Raw genomic sequence first — 18,907 nt, 5'->3', positions numbered from 1 at the left:
GAAAACAATTACCTGAAAATGTTGAAATTATGCCCTTTCACACAACACAAGATTCTTTAATACACATGAAAGATACTGAAATTAAAATCTTACCAAAGAGAAGAATATGGCTGAATTGAGGTTTAATATAGTTAATTCAGCTATAGAAGACAAGCATAGGATAGATACAGAATTTTACAAGCAGCATGAAATCCAGAGTTTTCTTGCAATAGTTATGTGTAAAATTGCGGTTTGGGTTTTTCTTGTTTGACTGTTTTTGTTTAGAGAAAGAATTATGTTCTCACAAGCTGGGGAGAAGAGGTGTCATTCACAAAAGGTAACAGGTTATCTTCCATGCTGCAGGATGAAATATCACCCTAGATGTGGTACTTCAGTGAACCTCTTTATCTCATCTCCAGAGCTGTCAAGGAACTTTAGCTTCTGCTATTAGCTTAGCTACACTGCAGCCCTGCCTACCTAGTTTTCTTCAGGGCTCCAGTTATCAAAGGTGTGATAGGACAATTGTATCTGCTCTTTCAGAAGCAAACTGAACACACTAGAAATGTGAGGTTCTCTCCACTGACTTAATTAAATTTCTCAACATGATCAAGATTGTTTCTCAGTTGACTATTCTCTTGTACATTGTTTTCAAAACATCCTATTTGTCCATCCTACAATGAGCTTACCTACCCTTTTCTTTTAAAACAAATACATCTACTGTATCCTGCAGATAACATTTCAAAGGGGTGGCACAAGAATTTATTCTGATCCAGTAAAAAAAACAAACCAAACAGTCAAAACACAAGCTGCATACTGACAAAATGTCACAGTGATGCTTTAACATGCTGCTAAACAGACAGCACACATTACATCTCATGCAAGCTACAGGTCCCAGTTAAAATCCACACTACTATCCATGAATATCCTTGTATACACTGACAGGTCTTTCTGAAAAGGATTTCTTCTTCAATTGCACATTCTCAGGTGCTGTGCTCTGCTACAGAGCACTACCAGATCTCAGACAGTTAAAAAATTGTAAACTTGAAATTTATTTACAAGATTCAGACCCAAGAATTCATTATGATTTTCTATATGCTGAGTCTGTTCAGTGCATAGCAGTCTTGAAAAGTATTTAGATTTATGAACTTCTGTGTTCAAACATCAAAACTGGATTATGAACTTAATTCCAGTTCGTGTATACTTCCAAAAAAGGAAGAAAGTGACACATACATGTAAAATTCCTACCATCAGGAAAAAAAAAGCTGTGCAAAAAGCATGGCATTTATGCAATGGAACTATTTCCAACAGTCATTTGAAAATAAGGAGAGCAAAATAGAAAGAGCTTTTGCATGTGAAAATTGCCTTTAGCTTCTGACTATCAAGAGCCCAGATAACCCACTGTCATTTCAGCCACCCTATTTCCATGCCCCTCTGTTACAGCCACACTATGCAATCTCAGTTCTTCAAATATCTTTGCTAAACTTCAAACATAACAAGAAAACTAGCAAAATTGCAATTAAAATGATTGAAACAAAATAGATTTTCATAAATCCTATTCAATAGAAAACAGAATCTTAAGTACGTACTCTAAGCAACATACAGACAAAAGTCACAGCTGAGAGATTAAGTTATTCTGTCCACATTTGCAATATGCTGAAGTAGGTATCAGATGCTCAAATTGGGATGCTACATAACAGTGGCTACTACAGCAGCTGTCCTAAGAATTTTGGAGACTACTACTCTGTTTAGAGTCTCAGATGTATATTCCATGTAGCAAAGCACCACCTGAGCTATCACACACTGAGGAGTCTACCAGGTAAGGAGAATCCAGTCTGATTTCCAATATAGGACACAATGTCATGGAGTGATTTATACTGCAGTCAATCAGGACAAGAAAAACTGAGAACAAATGAGTAGTGAATTGGAACTAGAGCATGATGTTTCACAAAGTCTATTAAACAACACACTATGGAGAACATTCAGATTTATAATATATACGTAGCTTGCAAAAGATATGTTCAATTGAAGTGTTTGAAATTCAGCCATGACAGAGATGGAACAGAAACAGCTGTTAACAAAACCCACCATTTCTGTATTGCCACTAAAGCACTTGCACATCCCTAATATATGTCCTAGAAAGAAAAGGTCCCGCAATTCTTGTAATAAAGTTCATCTACACATCTTGCTAATGAAAACTGAGAAACTGAAATCAAGCAATACAGTTGTCACAGCAGAATGACACATTACTACTACTGCAAAACAACGACCACAGAACCTCAGTCTGCAGTAGCATTCACAAGGTGTTTTTCAAAAAGCAGCCCTCATTTCCAATGAATTATTTAAAATGAGAAATGTAATGCTAAAACCAGCAATATAAGTTTGAGAAGTGTACAATGATATTATTTACTTTCACACTCAGGAAGAGCTAGAAATGACCATTCTTTTTTAATTGCAAACCATAATTCAAGTCTTATCGTTTTAATTTTTCATTGACTGAAAAAAAGAGCAAACCAAAACCCGAAGCTTAACGTGAAAAAAGGTAAAAAGAAAATTAATTAGGAAAATATGACCATTGCAGACATACAACTGGAAACCCATTAGATTCTTGCCATTTGGTTTCACGATAAAGCTGAAAAGTGACAGACCACTGCAAAATCCGTGCATGACAACTGCCTCCTCTATTAAAGCAAATTCTTTACGCCACAGAGTTTGAAAAACAAATGCAGTGTAGAAAAACATTTATGACGGTGCTAGACCATCTAACACTACTAGATGTTCCAAATGCGTGTTCTCCTAATTGAGGAATCTTTTCCTGGCAGTTTCCCTTTCAAAATAAACATCTCTTCCTCCTAACTTTTTCTTTAGGCACCTGACTGGTAACAGTAGGAAACTCAAGTCTGCAAGATCCAATTTACCTGCTGTCAGATACAACCAATTACATTGCTTCCAATAAGTGTAAGGCACGTCAGAATTTAACCAACTAAAGAGTATTTTTTTTGTAATTCATGAAAAGGAAGAAGTAACTCACTTTGGCTAAACAGCCTCTGTATATTTCTGCAATAGCTATAACAGAAAAAGCTCATTTCCCTTGAAAACAAGGCAGACACAATGCACAAAATGTAAGTCCATAAAAAAAAGATAACAGAGAAATAGCACTGGCAGTTCATAACAATCCTTAAATGCATAGGAGAAAACAAACCTTTCCTGTTCAAGCAACAGAGTACCATTCATAAGTTAGATGCAGAAATTAAGACAATTATAGTTGCAAAATGCAACTTCAATACCTTGGCCTTGCCACACTTTCGATGGTATTAATAAAATTTTGTCACATGCTGCAGAAGGTTGCATCCACTTCCAAACCAAGAACTCGGCACCACCTACTCTTCGTGTCTCTGTGTGAACTCTAGATTCATTTGCTGCAAGAAAGTCAACTGCTCTATTCCAGACTTTTTTCATCTTCCTCCTTAAAAATTTAAGCAAGAATTACCAAGTTAGGATTATAACAACCTGCATAGCTAGCATCCACAGCATATAAGAGAAATCCAGTGCTTTTCCTCCCACCTTTGTCAATAGGAATCTCCACAGTATTACACTGTGCAAGCTACTGAAATTAAGTTAACTGATCAATTTATTTTTACTGGTTTCCCCTCCCTTCAGTACTCCTAGTGAGAACGCACCTGTCTTGAGGTGGTATTAGAGAATCACGAACATGTAGAATTGGCATGTAAGGCTGCAACTCTTTATTTTCTGAACATGCCTCGCTGTGACTTCTTAGAACATCTGTGAACACCATAAAAAAAACAAACAAACAAAAAAAAAAAACCCTAGTAACTATGTAGTTCATTCAAACATTAAAACAGTATCAATTCTGGCGATTAACAGCTACCCTGAACATCCCTACCAATTTCAGTAGTTAAGGGGTTTTGACATTTTGAAGCATTTTTCCTCTGATCTATGCTTAGGCAAATTAACCAAACACAGTGAATCCATGTATCTCAAATAACTTTGAAAGAAAGGAAAGAGAGTTCTTACAGTTACTCTTGATTGGTACTTTTAAGTGTTAGCAAAGATGGTCATCTTTGAAATAAAGTGCTTTCCTTCCACCTCAACTAAACTTGATTTTCACATTAAAAAGGTTAAACATATAACCAAACATGGTTAAAATAGAACAGTTCTGATTTCTTTACCATTTCTGTATTTATGGTGACAAACATAAATGAAAGTAATAGAACAACTTAAGTAAGAGCTTAAAAACTACAAACACAACCTACTGGAAACACTGTGGCTTCAAGTAGAAAGAGGGGATTTCAGAGCTCCATTATGCAAATTATGCTCACTATTTTAGCACTATAATTTATGCTCCAAGTAACTAATTAAAAAGCTGCTGCTTTTTCTATGAAAAAACATTGAGGATGGTATGGAGAGCTACCACACATTTTTGGAGTGGATATTTTAACTGAAATTAGCTGAAAAAACAGGAACAGAAAGCAACAATGCCTCCCTACTTCCAGTAAACAAACATCACATTTATATTTGTATTCAAAAGCAGGACAAAATACTACCAACATAACTGCAACTTTATAGCCTTGTTGATGTAATTTACAAACTACAAGCTTTACGTCAAAAGCTTTGATTAGGGTTAAAGGATGGGTTTAAAAAAAAAAGAGAGAAACAAAACACATGAATCTCATATTGGACCAAGTACTCTAACAGCATGATAACTGACTAGTAAACATGTAGAAATCTGACTGAATTGATGACACTACTTTGAAAACTTATACAAAGCTGATACAGATACATCAGATTCAACTCAAAAAGCCATACCTATGATTTTCACCACCATATCATACATCTGCTTTGTTTCTTCTTCCTCTTTTGCCCAACGGTATTTCATGTAGTGTAAGACTCCCCAAACCATTGCTATACCTGCATTAAAATGCATAATACACTTTAAACAGTATTAGAGCATTGGATATTTAACAAAGTTTACAGGGCATGCTTCAGAAGTTGGTTGAACTACCTAACAAGCACTTTACATTCCAAAGTTAGTGAAATACACTGTGCTTGCTGTCTGTATTTTATACTTACACAGAAACACCAATTCTTTCACTTTGAAGAGCAGTTACTTTTAGAAAACCATTTCATTGTTTTAAGAACAGCTTAGTGTCCCAGGACTACGATTTGAAATTTTACCCATTTGTGAAGAGAAATAGCAAAATAGTTACATTGGGAGAATTAGAAGTCATATTAAAAGTCCCATAAACTGACAATTCAGAACATATTAAGATTTTAAAGCGCAAAATATTTTGTAATTCATAGGCAAGTCATATGCTTTAGATATACCGGTCAAAACAAATTAACTTGGACTGCTTCAGTTCAGCTACAGATTTGTAGTTATTGCAACAAAGTACTTCATACTCTTTTTCTATTACTTTCAATATTATTCCCAAAAAAAAGAATGTGGTTAGGAAGGTCAGCAGCCTAAACTGAAAATAAAGATCTTATTCCTTCTGTGTGGCTGAAAGCAATGCTACACCTGTGATCAATTAACAATATACAAAAATCAACCCAAACCTACATATACACAAATTATATTTACATAGCTTGTTTCATGTATCATTGACTGCTGATATATCAAAGAGACTGATGGACATCATTTTATGCCAAAATGAGTGTTAGTCAATGACAACACATCTAACATTTATGCAGTAGTTTATTTTTCAGAAGGTGCCCCATATTAATGTTAACTATAGGTGAGACACAAGGCAATTTGCTCAGCATGACTGAGACCAGTGGTTGACTTAGATACTGATTTTCATCTCCACATCCCACCTCAGTCCTCATCTTGACTGTTACCAGACAGACAGCAATCTGGGGCAGTTGGCCTTTGACCATTTTGGTTCATCAAAACAGTAGTGAAGGCGGTCTCGAGTCTTCACTCATAAGCCTGAGATTGTTAAGATACTGGGACAATGATTTATTAAATATTCAATAGGTATGAGATGAACTCTCCATTTCCAACATTTCTATCCAGCCACATGGAAAAGAATGAAGTGTCGGTACTCAGCTGTACCCTATTTTTATGCTGCATAGTTTTCAGTATGGTTCAGAATTAAATAAACTTGGGAGGAATTTGAAACTTTACTAGAGAACTATCAAAGACTAAATTAATTAGTCTTACTGAAGGATTAGGTACATTTTTTACAACACAGTCTTGGAGATAAAAATTTTTGGTAATAACCATGTTGGATATTCAACTTTTCCTAAAACTAGGAAGATCATCTTTTCTGCAATTACTTTTTAAAATTCCTGGAACAACAGTGAAATAGTCTCAAAATTAAGGCTATCATATCTTTTTACAGAACATTTTGCTTTTTCTAATCAGTTCAACAAGCAACTTTTGAAACTCGCAAGGTATTGCTCTGGCAGGGAAAAAGACAGATTTTCAAAAAAATTAGTATGTTCAGCTGACTACAGAAGCAGATGATAACAACCAATGTGGAAGTACAGTGGTGCAACAGAAATGCAAATCAAACCCCAATTTAATCAAGATACCAATTGAAACTCCAAGTCTTATGGTTGAATAAAAACTTTCTCTAAACATGCTTTTCCCCATGGACGCAGATAAATACGAGTTACAACCAAAAAACATTGACTGTTTTATTAACTTACCCCAAAGCAGTATTGATAATCTGTGAGTTACATTAACAAACGCACGGCGAAAACGACACCTGAAAGACATCTTTGGACTAGTGGATTCCAGATACTTCACATCTGTCACATTAGTGACATCCACCTCATTAGGGTCATTGCTGAGACACCTGTTCAAAAAATACACAGTACTCATGAAAAAGGATACATTCTCTTAGAAGAAATTAAGTTAAGAAATAAAAACCACTTACTTTATACCAACATCTTCCCCACTATTCAAGATCCATTGTAACGATGTGTTAAGTACACTTTCATATTCTGGATCTAAATTCTGTCAAAATATAGTATCAGTGAGTAATTTCATAAATAACCAGGAAGTTATCATGCCAAAATAAAACTCAGATACTCCACAGATTAGTAGTCAAAACTATATTCTTTCATTCCTGATTCTTCAGATTTTGAGTAGGTGTTCACTGCATAAAGTACACCTATTTATGCTATGAGGAGTTCTCAGACTCACCAGCATCCCTCAAACTAAGGACTGTTTGAAAAGCCAAGCCCACATTCACTGTTTTATTCACAACTCTGTCCTAGAGCAAGAAAAGATTATTCAGCCACTAGGCGGCGATCACTGGAAACCTACTCCAAGAGTAAAACAGCTAGATTCAAATGCTGCTGGAAATACCTCCTATAAAGGCAATTCCATGCTCTGCTCCTTTTTAAGAAGCTTGAGTAAATAGTTTTAACTGATATTTTGGAAAAAATACAGTATTTGCAGATCAAGAATGACATCACTACATAGACACTGAATTTTTTTAAAAATTATTCGATATGAACTCTAATAGGATAACATTCACTGCTGTCTGAGCTAAGGCTTTCTCCATAGCCCACCCTTCATGTTCTTTTGCAGAAAGGGAAAAGTGAAAATGGAAGTTACTGCTCTATTTAAAATTACAGTCCCCAAAAAATTCATTATAATCTTTCCTTTGAACCTCCCATAATGTAACTGGCCTAGAATTCAAGCATAAGTACTTAAGAAAATACACTAATGGTTTTATTTTACCTTTGAGATTAAAGTATTGAAAATTTTATCACTGAACACAGAAATTCTGCAAAGCAACTACAGGGTTAAATAAGAGTTCCTACAAAGCCACAAATTTTCATATTAAATTTGAGCTTCCTAGCAGAGCTAAAACAGTTATGGTAACAGCTGTCATTCTTTCAGCTTAACAAATAGGCAAGACAATCAGTTCTAGGGCATCACCGTAGTTTTTTCCACAATGCACTGGTTTTAACATATGTAGGTTATTATTGCCAAACCATAAACCAATGTCAGCAGCTTCTCTGGGATGCTCTAAAGCATTGTCCCTTTCTGTCTACTATGTAAAGGTTTGCCAAAATGTAAAATTTCTATACATTTGTATATTAAATATATTACTTTAACTCCTCTCCATCCAATCAAAGAAATTTTATACTCTCTGCCTCTTAAAAGCTTCAAGTAGTTTTCCACTGAAGGGTACACCAACATGGGCTAAAATAAACCCTACAGCTGTCAAGACAAGGCAAGAGTCATCTTTTATTTGGGGAGTGAGGCAGGGGAATGACAGAGAGTGGGATTTCATAATACTGCACAGTGATCAATTAACAAAAAGGCCTTTTTTTTTACTATTTCTATTTAAAGCATCAATAAATAGCCTCTCCTAACAGCTGCTGCCTGTCAAGCTCCCTGCACAGATCCACACATCAACCTTTCTTCACATAGAAAGGAAAACGGTATCCTTTTTTACTAAGTCTCAAAAACAAATACAGTGATTTCTGGAGAAGCTTCTAGATATGAGTTTTATAAATTTATTATTTCCATGTTGGTCAACTATTTCCATCAATCCAAATCATGTCCTGGTGTTTTAATGAAAGCGAAAAAAGCCCTACACATCATTGAAGCATTACTAGCTACACTTCCATTACTATTAAGTCAGTTTCTTTCACCCTCCCTCTCCCCAAATGCTCACTTACATCCTCAAATAAAAATCATGTAGCATATGTGAAAGCCATCAATTCCAAATATTTCCAAATAATATTCGATACTAAGTCAAATTTTAGTCAATACTATGAAACCAGGCCTTACATATTGTGACTTATAAATCTTCTACACAACCAATGAAAAATACATCATTTGCTTACTTTTAAATATGCAGCTGCCTCCTGGACGGTAAGGTTTCTTTGAATAGAGCTGCCACATTCATGTTCCCCTGGTAAAATGAAAACTTTTATTTTGATCTATTTATTGCTGCATTATAGTAAATAAAATCACTGAAACACGAGCTTATGGTTAACAAAATTTACACAAGCAGGAATAACAACAGTAATTCTCATAGGTTCCACTAAAAATATGGAAAAATCTCTGCACAAATTTATCCTTCAAAAGAAGCTTAAAAACCCCGATGATTTTCAGAGCTAATAATACATATAAATCCCATCAATACAACCTCATGTACTGCTCAGAAAGTGTATTTTGCTATTTACACAAAAGCAGAATAAGTGGCATGAAGAACTATCAAAAGGGTATTACCATAAAGGTTTCTGCAACCTGACTCAGCTTCCAAGTAATTTCCTTTTACTCTGAAACCTGTACTACCTTTTACAGAGACCAAGTTCCAGCCACAATACATCTGTAACAGTATTTCAGGCACTATGAAGTTACTACATTTTAGATTGGCCCAAATTACTGTGGTAACTCATCGCTTCCCTGAACATGCACAAACTTCCACTATGGGTTGAAACAGGCGCCTTTACTATCTCCTAGTGGTTTTGGAATGTGTGCAAAAGTAGCCAGGAAATAAGGTATTAAGAGCAATGTGCCATCATCTCTCTAGTTATCTTTGCTAAACTAAAGGTACGTGACTCATGCAACAACAACAAAAAAAAATTAGTGGAAGTCATATCAACAAAAACTCATACAGAAAACAAAAAGGTCTAACACCAGTTTTTCACCTATCACTAGGGCCATGATTTCTGAAGAACTGTCAGCATTGGTGGGTCACTTTTTTCCCTGATATTTTTTTAAAAATCCCTAAATCTTGGCATCTGTAACTATGCTTTTACTGTGCCAAAACAATAAAATAGGAAACAACAAACCCAGTCTTTCACTGGCTCGGGGTTACGCCTGCCTTACCTTCTTGAGTCTATGCCAAGTTGTACTATTCCCAAAGCTGTAGCAAGGCTAAGAAAAATTAAGATACTTGCGCTTACATAAAACACAAAGCTTCACTTATATTGGAATGTACTTTAAAAAGAGCAATTTCAAGTATTAATTCCCTACACCAACAAGAACATTCAAGGCAATGTGAGCAAAAGTTAGGAAAACATTAGCAAGTTAAGGAGAAGCACCTTCATGCTTCATTCATTTGGAGTTCCAAAGAAATATGTGTTTCTTTGAAGCCAAAGTCCTTCTCAGACTGCTGAAGTTTTTGTTCAGTACACTTCAACAGATTTAAGAGAATCTGGCCTTGCAAGCACATTAGCATAACAGGGATGCTCTTACTGTTGGGATAAAGAAAAATAGGAACAGCGTATTTAAGAGTGCTCATAAGCTAACTGGCCTAGAAGTGCTGCTGGAACTAAGCCTGTGTGCATGCATGTATTTTCAATCAAGTGCTGAGCAGAAAACTTTAAAAGTTGTCTCACTTGAAAATTAACATGCAACGTCTAAGACTTTCAAAGTGCCTGAGCCTACTGTAATAGCAAAACTAAACCGATCACTGTTGAAAATGGACACCACTTTCACAAAAACGTACTCTAATTTTAGAACTCAGCACCTGAATTGGAGTTACGGGTTTTTCTTGCATGTAATTTAGGCAGACTTTCTTTTTGTACAGCATAAACTGTACAGCCTGCAAATTTACATGTGTAATCATCAGTGATTTCATGTTTCAAGATTAGCAGATTTGGAATAACTATATATCATACTCACACAGTCTCTGGTGTAAACACATTGTTTTAAATTTCGAACTGATGGAATAAATACAACAAACCCAAAACATATCTCTGTAAAAGCCATGTGTACACTTTCAATCAGATATTAAGTTGTATGATATGAGCAAGTCTGACAGGTATTCATGCAATTAAGCTTCTTCCCTTGTTTGGAAAACCTGAATGGGGTCTTTTTTGAGAAAGCATGTCAGTCATACTTCGAACAAAATAGCTTGTGAGAGAAGTGGGATGAGACCCTTCTGCTAAGAAGCTTTTCTTTGTTTTTTTTAATTAGGTAGATAAGCAGGAAAGCCCATTTATGAAATAAATGAGTGTGGCTAGCACAGGTCTTCCTCGTGAGAACATTCCGTTGTGTTTTATAAACAAAGATAAAGTTTGGATGTTTTTTAAACAGTGTCTCGAGATTTGGACAGTTCAGGCCTGGCCAATCAGGCCTAGGGGGAGGTTTCTGGCTGACCAATCTGGGTGACCTCTGAAAAGTCTATATATATTGAAATCAAAATAATAAACTCTCTCTTTCTTGCCACACTGAGAACTCGGGTCTTTTTCTCTGCTAGTGGCTCAACAGCGACAAATGAGAAAGAATAAAAAGGGTGAGGTTAATATATAGACAAGAAAATAAACCAAACACACAAGCAGGAGACAGATTGTAAAAAATACTAATTCTTAAAAACAAGTTTCAGGATTCAAGTTGGATTTTTCCATCTTTTGAGAACATAACATTACCTTTTACAACAGGACAAAAGCTCCCTTAGATAGGAGACTACTGAATTACTTTAGTAGTTTTAAATGCAAATCTTACTTGCCTTCTTCCAAGAATTGCGTTTATGCAGCACACAGCTAGCACACTGACTTCACAGCTTCTGGTCTCATCTTCAGAAACCAGCAGACAATTTCCTCTCAGTCCTGCTTCTGATTATTTTTTTCACACTGTATTCCCTCTGAACAAGTTTAACAGTTAAAAAGACCTTTGCTGCCTGGGCTGACAATGTCTAAGTCCCATCAGCTCAAATTTCCTTCAAGCAATACTGGAGCAGGGGTAAAGAAATAAAAATCACTTACATCTTGTCTCCCACTCTCAAAAAAGTAAGCTAATCAGAGTTATGGAGTTTCAGTCTTGTACAAAAAGCTATTGGAGATGCAGTTTCTCATTCTAACACATCAACTGCTGAGAACCATTTAACAGCTTTCTTCTGAGAAACTCATGAATTTGAAAGCTTGCAGAAAGTTAGGCATTTCACAAGTCAGACAACCTTCTGTTTTACTGCAACAGCAGGCTATTCCTATATGCCATTTCAGTCACTGCATTAGCTAATAGTTCTGTAAATGAAGGCTTACTTTGAATAACTTTGGTGCAATCATTAACCACTTGGCCTGGAAACCCACTTTCCATAGTCTGAGCCAAAAATGTTTCCCAACTGTTCCATTTGAGGCCCTATATTCAGGAACAAAACTGAAGCATAGGCAAAAAAAACTTTACACAAGTCTGCTGCAAGATACATTTGAGCTGTTTGTAAAAACTGCCCCTCTGTCATAATGTCAGCTGCGAGCTTAACAGAAAGCATGATCTTTGTGCTTAACTCTCCTTGGGCACTGATCATTGATTTCAAGCGCAATCAAAGAACCTTTTTATTTGCTTTTGTAGGGAGGCAAAAAGTAGCACATCTTAGCAAGGATCACAAAACTACCCTTTAGCTTATGTTGGTGTACTTGGGCAAGCCACTGAAGAAGTTGAGTTCTTCCAGAAATACTACCAAAAAGCAACTAAAGCTTCAGTTCTAAAGACATATTTATTCTGTCTCAACTGCTTCTAATACAGAAACCAAGTCAGATCTCCTCTTCCATGCAGGCTAGAATATTTAAAACTGACTTTCATTTAGACATTTAACTTATGAGCCGCAGCATAAACATGCAACAGAAAGATTCAAAATTTTGAAGTATTTGCTTTACATGGTAAATAATTTTTTCATTTGGTAGCAAAACACAGTGGAAATCTGGTATTTCAAAGAAGATGAAGATTTAGCACAGATCTCTAGCTTATAGCTTGATGTGATATGGCCACCAATACAAACTGCAAGCAGTATAGAAGACATTTTTTTAGTAGGTCTCATTTTTTCAGATTACTTGCAGCAGAACACCAAAGTGGGGAGCTGAAGAAAAGAAGAAGCAGACCAAGAGCATGAACAAGTAAGAATGCTCAATCTCCCAAAGGCAAATTCAACAGCTGAATGCCACTGCAAAAAACAAGAATTTGCTAAACAGTTGCTCAATCACTGGTTGGAAACAGCACAGCATCAATTACATGAAAAACTAGAGATTAAGGAGAGTGACAAAACAGAGAGCCTGTGACAGCCATCTAATACAGTAGCTGACACTTGAAATCATTATTAAGTAACGTTAGGTGTTTTGCCAGAATTTTCTTCCAGCCATGGATTTATTAGTAAGCCTTATTACATATGAAAGCCTAATTCCCCCCTGCATCTCAAGGACCTGTGGAAAGAAGGAAACTGCCTAAATCCGTTATTGTCGCACTGAAGAATGCCATGCAAAAGAAATGGCTAACTAAAAAATCCTTTATCTACAAGAAAGGGTCATACCCATGTGTAGCTGGTTGCTTCTTGAGAATATAGTGGTTAGATTTATTCATTTTGCAAGTCTGACTGAAAATGGATGTGATCTATTGAAGTCTCTCCATGAAAGACTAAGACATCCAGTAATTAACATATGCTGAATAACTCGAATTTGAAAAAAAGCAGATATTTTGGTGTACCAGAAAGTGTTGGGGACTGAAATACATACCATCTATAAAAAGTTGCTCTTTTGAAGAATGGCTAAACCATTCAAGACAAGAACAAAGAAACACAAACTTCAACTCAAGGGAGAAGCGGTATCTGCTCATCCAGTTCTGAATTTCCTGTGAGGCAGACATTACTCACTGTAGGTTTGGCAGACTAGTAATTCTGAGAACAGTGATGCATTAAAGGCAACCTATTTTTATACAGAAAAATTAAATAATTTGACATCATATCAGAGCACCACAGTCCAGAATAGGTATCTACAGTTGTAACATGGTATATTAAGTCAAAATTAATGAACTGTTACTCTGACATTTTCTTCCTTTAGAAAACTTCATGTTCTACCTTCTAAAATAAAAGCCCCATCACTTGCTTTCCAATTGAAGTTGACAAGGCAAGAAACTAGATCAGTAAAAATAATAAGTCTGTTTTATTAAACAGAGCTAGAAACCAAATTTTTAGGGGACAACCTTTATGGTAGTCAAGATGTTGAATAAAGCTTAACATACTTCAAGTTTCCAGCCTGCCTTTTAAATATTAATAGTTATAACATGAAGAAATTATTCATAGCCAAGTATGAAATGAGAGAAATTTTTCCAAGTATGTGACAGAGAGACCTGAAAAGCACCACTTTTACTAAAACTGGATTCCTTAACTTCTCTTTTGAAGTGGTGCACTGTGCACAAGATCAACATTCTTAAATCCTGCATCTCCCTTGCAGCTTTCTCTGTCTTATGCCTTTTACACAGCTTCCAGATATTGTGCCAGGTCTACATCAATATGGTATTCAAAAATGGATGGCAGACTTCTTCCTCTCATATCTTAAGAAATCTGGCACTGAGGAAAATTTCTGTCTAAGTAAAGACAGATTGGGTCATTCTTCAGACCATGTAAAAGCTTCTCTACTGAGCAACCAGGTAATCTTACAGTACAGCTCCAGTCTGGAGTACCACCTAACCAGAAAGGATAGTTATATTTTTCTGAAAGGAAGCACTTGAAGATCCTCCTGGCCAGAAGTGAACTAAAAGAGAATAATGCACCTTTGAGACCTGGTGAAGCAAGCAGCTACCTTGGAGCACACAAATTCTTTCTAATAAGGCAGACAGGTAAAGATTTGTATACATCTATGTGCATCAAAATAAGCCCCAGCTAATAAAGAAAACTTCCTTACTTTCATTGATGCAGAAATTAGGTGCCAAACCTTTTTATACATGTAAGTACATTGTTTATTGAATGGCCCCTAGAGGGCCAGACGACACACTGAGCAAACAGCAAGCTGCTAAAACTCTCTTCAAAAGGCAGAGGGAAGCAGCATGACTATGACCAAAGCAAGGAAAAGCAGCAATCACCTTGAACACTCAGGTATAACATGGTCTATGCCAGAAGACAAAGATGATTAAGACACTGAAGCATCTCTCTTATGAGGAAAAACTGAGGGAGCTGGACCTGCTCAACCTCAAGAAGAGACAACTGAGAGAAAACCGCAATGTCTTTTAAGTATCTGAAGGGAGGATGTCAAGAGGATGGAGCCAGGCTCTCCTTACTGATGCCCAGCTATAGGACAAGAGGCAATGGGCAGAAACTGATGCACAGGAAGTTCCAACTGAATACAAGGAAGAACTTCTTTGCTGTGTGGACGACCACACACTGGAACAGATTGTCCAGAAGCAGTGTAGAGTCTCCCTCGCTGGAGATATTCAAGAATTGTCTGGATGCAATCCTATGCCATGTGTTCCAGGATGATCCTGCTTGAGCAAGGAGGCTGGACCAGATGACCCACTGTGGTTCCTTCCAACTTGACCCATTTTGTGAGTCTCTGATGTAATCAAATCAAAATGTGTGGGGTTTGTCCAAACACCTATTTTATTCACTGCAGACACAGTAAATGCTGTGGAAACAAAATGTTTCTCCAGGAAGATAGACTACTGATGAAATTTAAAGGGTATTACAGAGCTGCTCAAATTTCTCACACATTTCCTATACAGCCCTGACATATTCCATCGTCAGCTTTGTATCTGACACAGTTGTTTCCACATCTTTTCATGTTTGAGAAATGTCTGTAGCACCTGATAATAATGGAAAAGCTTTCTTGGTAAAACTTGCTGATACAAAATAGTTGGCACAAAAACCAGTAAGAGCTCCTAAACACATTATGGGTTAAATATGCAAGAATGATAAAAATGGCTTAACAGTCACGACACATACTCAGCTGTAACTCCCATTCACCAGATGCCAAAGTTATAATCACAGCCTTAACTTTACCATTTCCTGACTGTGATGTGTGTGTGTGTGTGTGCAGTTTAAAGCTGTATTCATTACGACTCTAGATAAAACCACCCTATTTTTTACTTTGCATATTCAATAATACTAATCCTAAACACCACCTCCGACACATTACTATATGCAGCACTTTTCATTACTGTATAATTCATATGATTAAGTTGGACCATTTTGTCTAAAAAGGCAATCTTGTTCAGCCATTACTGTTTACTTTATTAGTAACCATTTTATCGTTGCAAAATATTTTGGTTTTCACCATGGTGAATTAATGTCCTTTACAAAACCCACGTAGTCCTCTTCATATATAGCAAATTTCTTTTAAGCCTTTTAACAAAATCAGATTAATAAAGTGTTAAGACATTGGATCAAAAACCACACAGGATCACAGTATTCAAGAGCCTATCCCATTAACAAACATTGCAACAAAAGGTGCTACACTGGTGGAAAAAGATGGTGTATGTGGACTACAAATAGGATTTCAAGTTTCCAGTTCTCTAAATGACTATTTCAAGTTTCCAAAATTCTCTAAATGGCTATCAGGGCCCCAGTTGTTGCAAATCACTATCTGAGCATGGACTTTTTTGTAGCTGTTGCCATAACACTACATCACAATATTTTTAAAGTGTTACCTGCTACTTGTGCCAATTTATCATGAAGTGCATACAAGCTGTTCATCATGAGACTTATTTCATCTTCCTAGAATGAGAAAAACACATTTATGTTAAAACAAACAGTAGTACAGATGTACTTTTTTCCATTTATCCCCAAAATCTTCATATACCATGAGGAAAAAAAAACCAGGGTTTACACATACAGGTAGAAAGGTGTCATGTCTCACACATCAACAATGATGCAGGCAATACATTGTGAACGGCAGAAGAGGAAAATAAGTCCTCCAGCACACACACCATCTGCAGTACTTCAAATTCCATTTATTTGCCAGTAGGTACACCCATGACTTCACTAATAGCTACACTGATATGAACACGTGACATATTAGTGACCAATTTTTTTTTCTAATTAACAGTTGGACCACATAAAAGAAGGAACTGAACAGTATAATTATTGCAGCTAACAAACAACCAAGCATGCAATAGGATTACTATGGAACAGTGCAGCAGAAGAGGAGAAAGTAACATATAGAACAGGTTCTCAGGCTGAGTCCAGTACACAAGATTCATTCTCTCTGCACTAGAAAAGTCATTTTGAAAGAATCCCCAAAATCTACCTCAAGAAATTTAATTTGTTCAAGAGATTCAGAAACATTTTCTATCCAAGAAACTAGCCAAGGCCATCTCCTTAATACACAATTGTTCACTTTTGGAGAGTTCAATCCTAGACAAAAACACGCAAATCCACCAAACAAAAAAAACCAAATCCCAAACAGCAAACCAAAGAAATGCCCCCCACAATCCTCCACAATTATCTTGCAATACTTGCTTATATAAGCCTAACAAAAGCAGATCTCTACGTTTACAATCCAAGTCAGAAGACAGAACCACCTGAATGCACGCTGCACAACTAAGAATAATACACATAGCTTCAATGGTGACAAATCTCAAAAACGGTTAGCCTGATAAAAAAGTAAATATAGGAACAAGTAACAGATTGGAATCAAACAAAAAAGACAATTTTTTAATCCATTTTGAAGGACTTTAACTCTTGCTCTGCTATAGCATTAAATAAGATCGTGGGCTTCCATGTCAATATCTCTTACCGGCTGTGCCTTCAAGGTTAAGAAGCCAAATGGTAAAACTAAGTGAAAAACTGTTAAATTTGGTCTCAAAATTTACAACACATTTTTCTTTTTACAACACAAATTATGCAATACTTTCATAGTATATGAAGAAACCAGCATGCCACAGCCAAAACTTCTAATCCTGTTTATATTGCCCAAGATGAAAAATAATTAAAACATCAGTTACAAGAAGTGCATTTATTTCCTGCAAATTATACTTAAACTGCATCTTTCTGAACAGATCTATATTGTTTTTATATAATCGTGACAGATTAAAATCTCAATATTAAGTGGTTTTACTTACTTGTATTTTCTGGAATTCTTCATTAAAGGGATTCTTGACTGTAAAAAAAAAAAAAAAAAGAACAAAAATTAATTCACTCTAGGGTCTGAAAATACTAAAAAGGTATACCAACATTGTAGCTTTATGACAACACTGTAATAGTTAGATAAAAACAAGGTCCATAATAAGACAAATTACAAAGAGACGTTTATTAACCTTTGCACTAACTCTGCATTTGATAACATAATATTAGCATTTAGATTAAACCAGAACTTTGTATGTCACCAAATTTCACAGCTATTTCCTTACACACAAAATTCTGCTTGCCATTTGCCAAACTCTTGTTTTACTAACTCAACTGCATCGAAATAATTTGAAATTTTTAGATTTTAGTGGACATTTTAAAAAAGGAAAACCACTTTTTTACTAACCACTAATACATACAACAAAGCTTTACAACTCAGCATTTTCTTTCAACAAGAGTGAGACGACACACTGAGAGCTCATGCACTCCCATGCATATAGGTATCCACAAAACATCAAAAGTTGCCTACCCAAGAGTAGATTGACAATATCTTCATTTCTGAACCACAACCATGCTTAAACTGATGAGTTAATTTAGTTATAAATGGGAAATATAAGAGAAATATAAAGGTTGACATACTAGATCAAATTCATGGCAAGATTTCTCATTTAGGAGAAATGAATGATACAAAAGGAACTAAAGACCAACTTATAAAACAGGGTCCCCAACCTTAGCCAAGTGTGAGTGGATATGAATAAGAAACAAAACAAAAATTATTTTGTAAGAAAAAAAATCAATTATTTGTAAAATAATGTGATTTTTAACAGCATGAACTTCAGTAGCACTCTTGGCAGCAGAAAAATGTTGATCCACTTCACCTTCGTTTTGAAAGGAAGTTTGAAGTAGGAACAATTACCATTTCTCCTACATGTAGCAATGGTAAGGTTCACATTCCTACAGTTACAACCAACAAATGATGTATAAAACAGCAGACAATGAAAATGCTTCCTGAATGAAGAAAGTTTGACTCTGTATAACTTTGCAAACAACAGTTTGTCCATGTGCCTAAGGTCAGAAAAAAATGAAACATGTTACCTACCCAATAAGCACTTTGTCTTCTTCTCATACAGCAAATGGGAAAAAATAAACAAAACAAAACCACCCAA

The 18,907-nt window shown here is 35.9% G+C and overlaps 1 protein-coding gene across 2 annotated transcripts in view; it reads right to left on the bottom strand.

The window, feature by feature from the left end:
• Positions 1 to 18,907, bottom strand: part of LEMD3 (LEM domain containing 3) — a 43,365-nt gene that overhangs the window by 8,784 nt on the left and 15,674 nt on the right. For both annotated transcript variants that reach the window (XR_014847269.1, XM_085044383.1), the window contains exons 2-9: positions 17,738 to 17,775; positions 16,325 to 16,391; positions 8,812 to 8,879; positions 6,882 to 6,961; positions 6,652 to 6,800; positions 4,804 to 4,905; positions 3,657 to 3,759; positions 3,264 to 3,442 (exon numbers count right to left, since the gene is read on the bottom strand). Coding sequence is in view for 1 of the 2 variants with exons in the window: in XM_085044383.1 (XP_084900509.1) it covers positions 3,264 to 3,442; positions 3,657 to 3,759; positions 4,804 to 4,905; positions 6,652 to 6,800; positions 6,882 to 6,961; positions 8,812 to 8,879; positions 16,325 to 16,391; positions 17,738 to 17,775 (786 nt within the window). In the remaining variant the exon portion in view is untranslated. The remainder of the gene's footprint in view (positions 1 to 3,263; positions 3,443 to 3,656; positions 3,760 to 4,803; positions 4,906 to 6,651; positions 6,801 to 6,881; positions 6,962 to 8,811; positions 8,880 to 16,324; positions 16,392 to 17,737; positions 17,776 to 18,907) is intronic.

This window comes from Lichenostomus cassidix, chromosome 1Aa (assembly GCF_008360975.1).
Source record: "Lichenostomus cassidix isolate B80296 chromosome 1Aa, HeHo_3.0, whole genome shotgun sequence".
Lineage (NCBI taxonomy): Eukaryota > Metazoa > Chordata > Aves > Passeriformes > Meliphagidae > Lichenostomus > Lichenostomus cassidix.
This window is presented reverse-complemented; position numbering and strand designations above follow the sequence as displayed.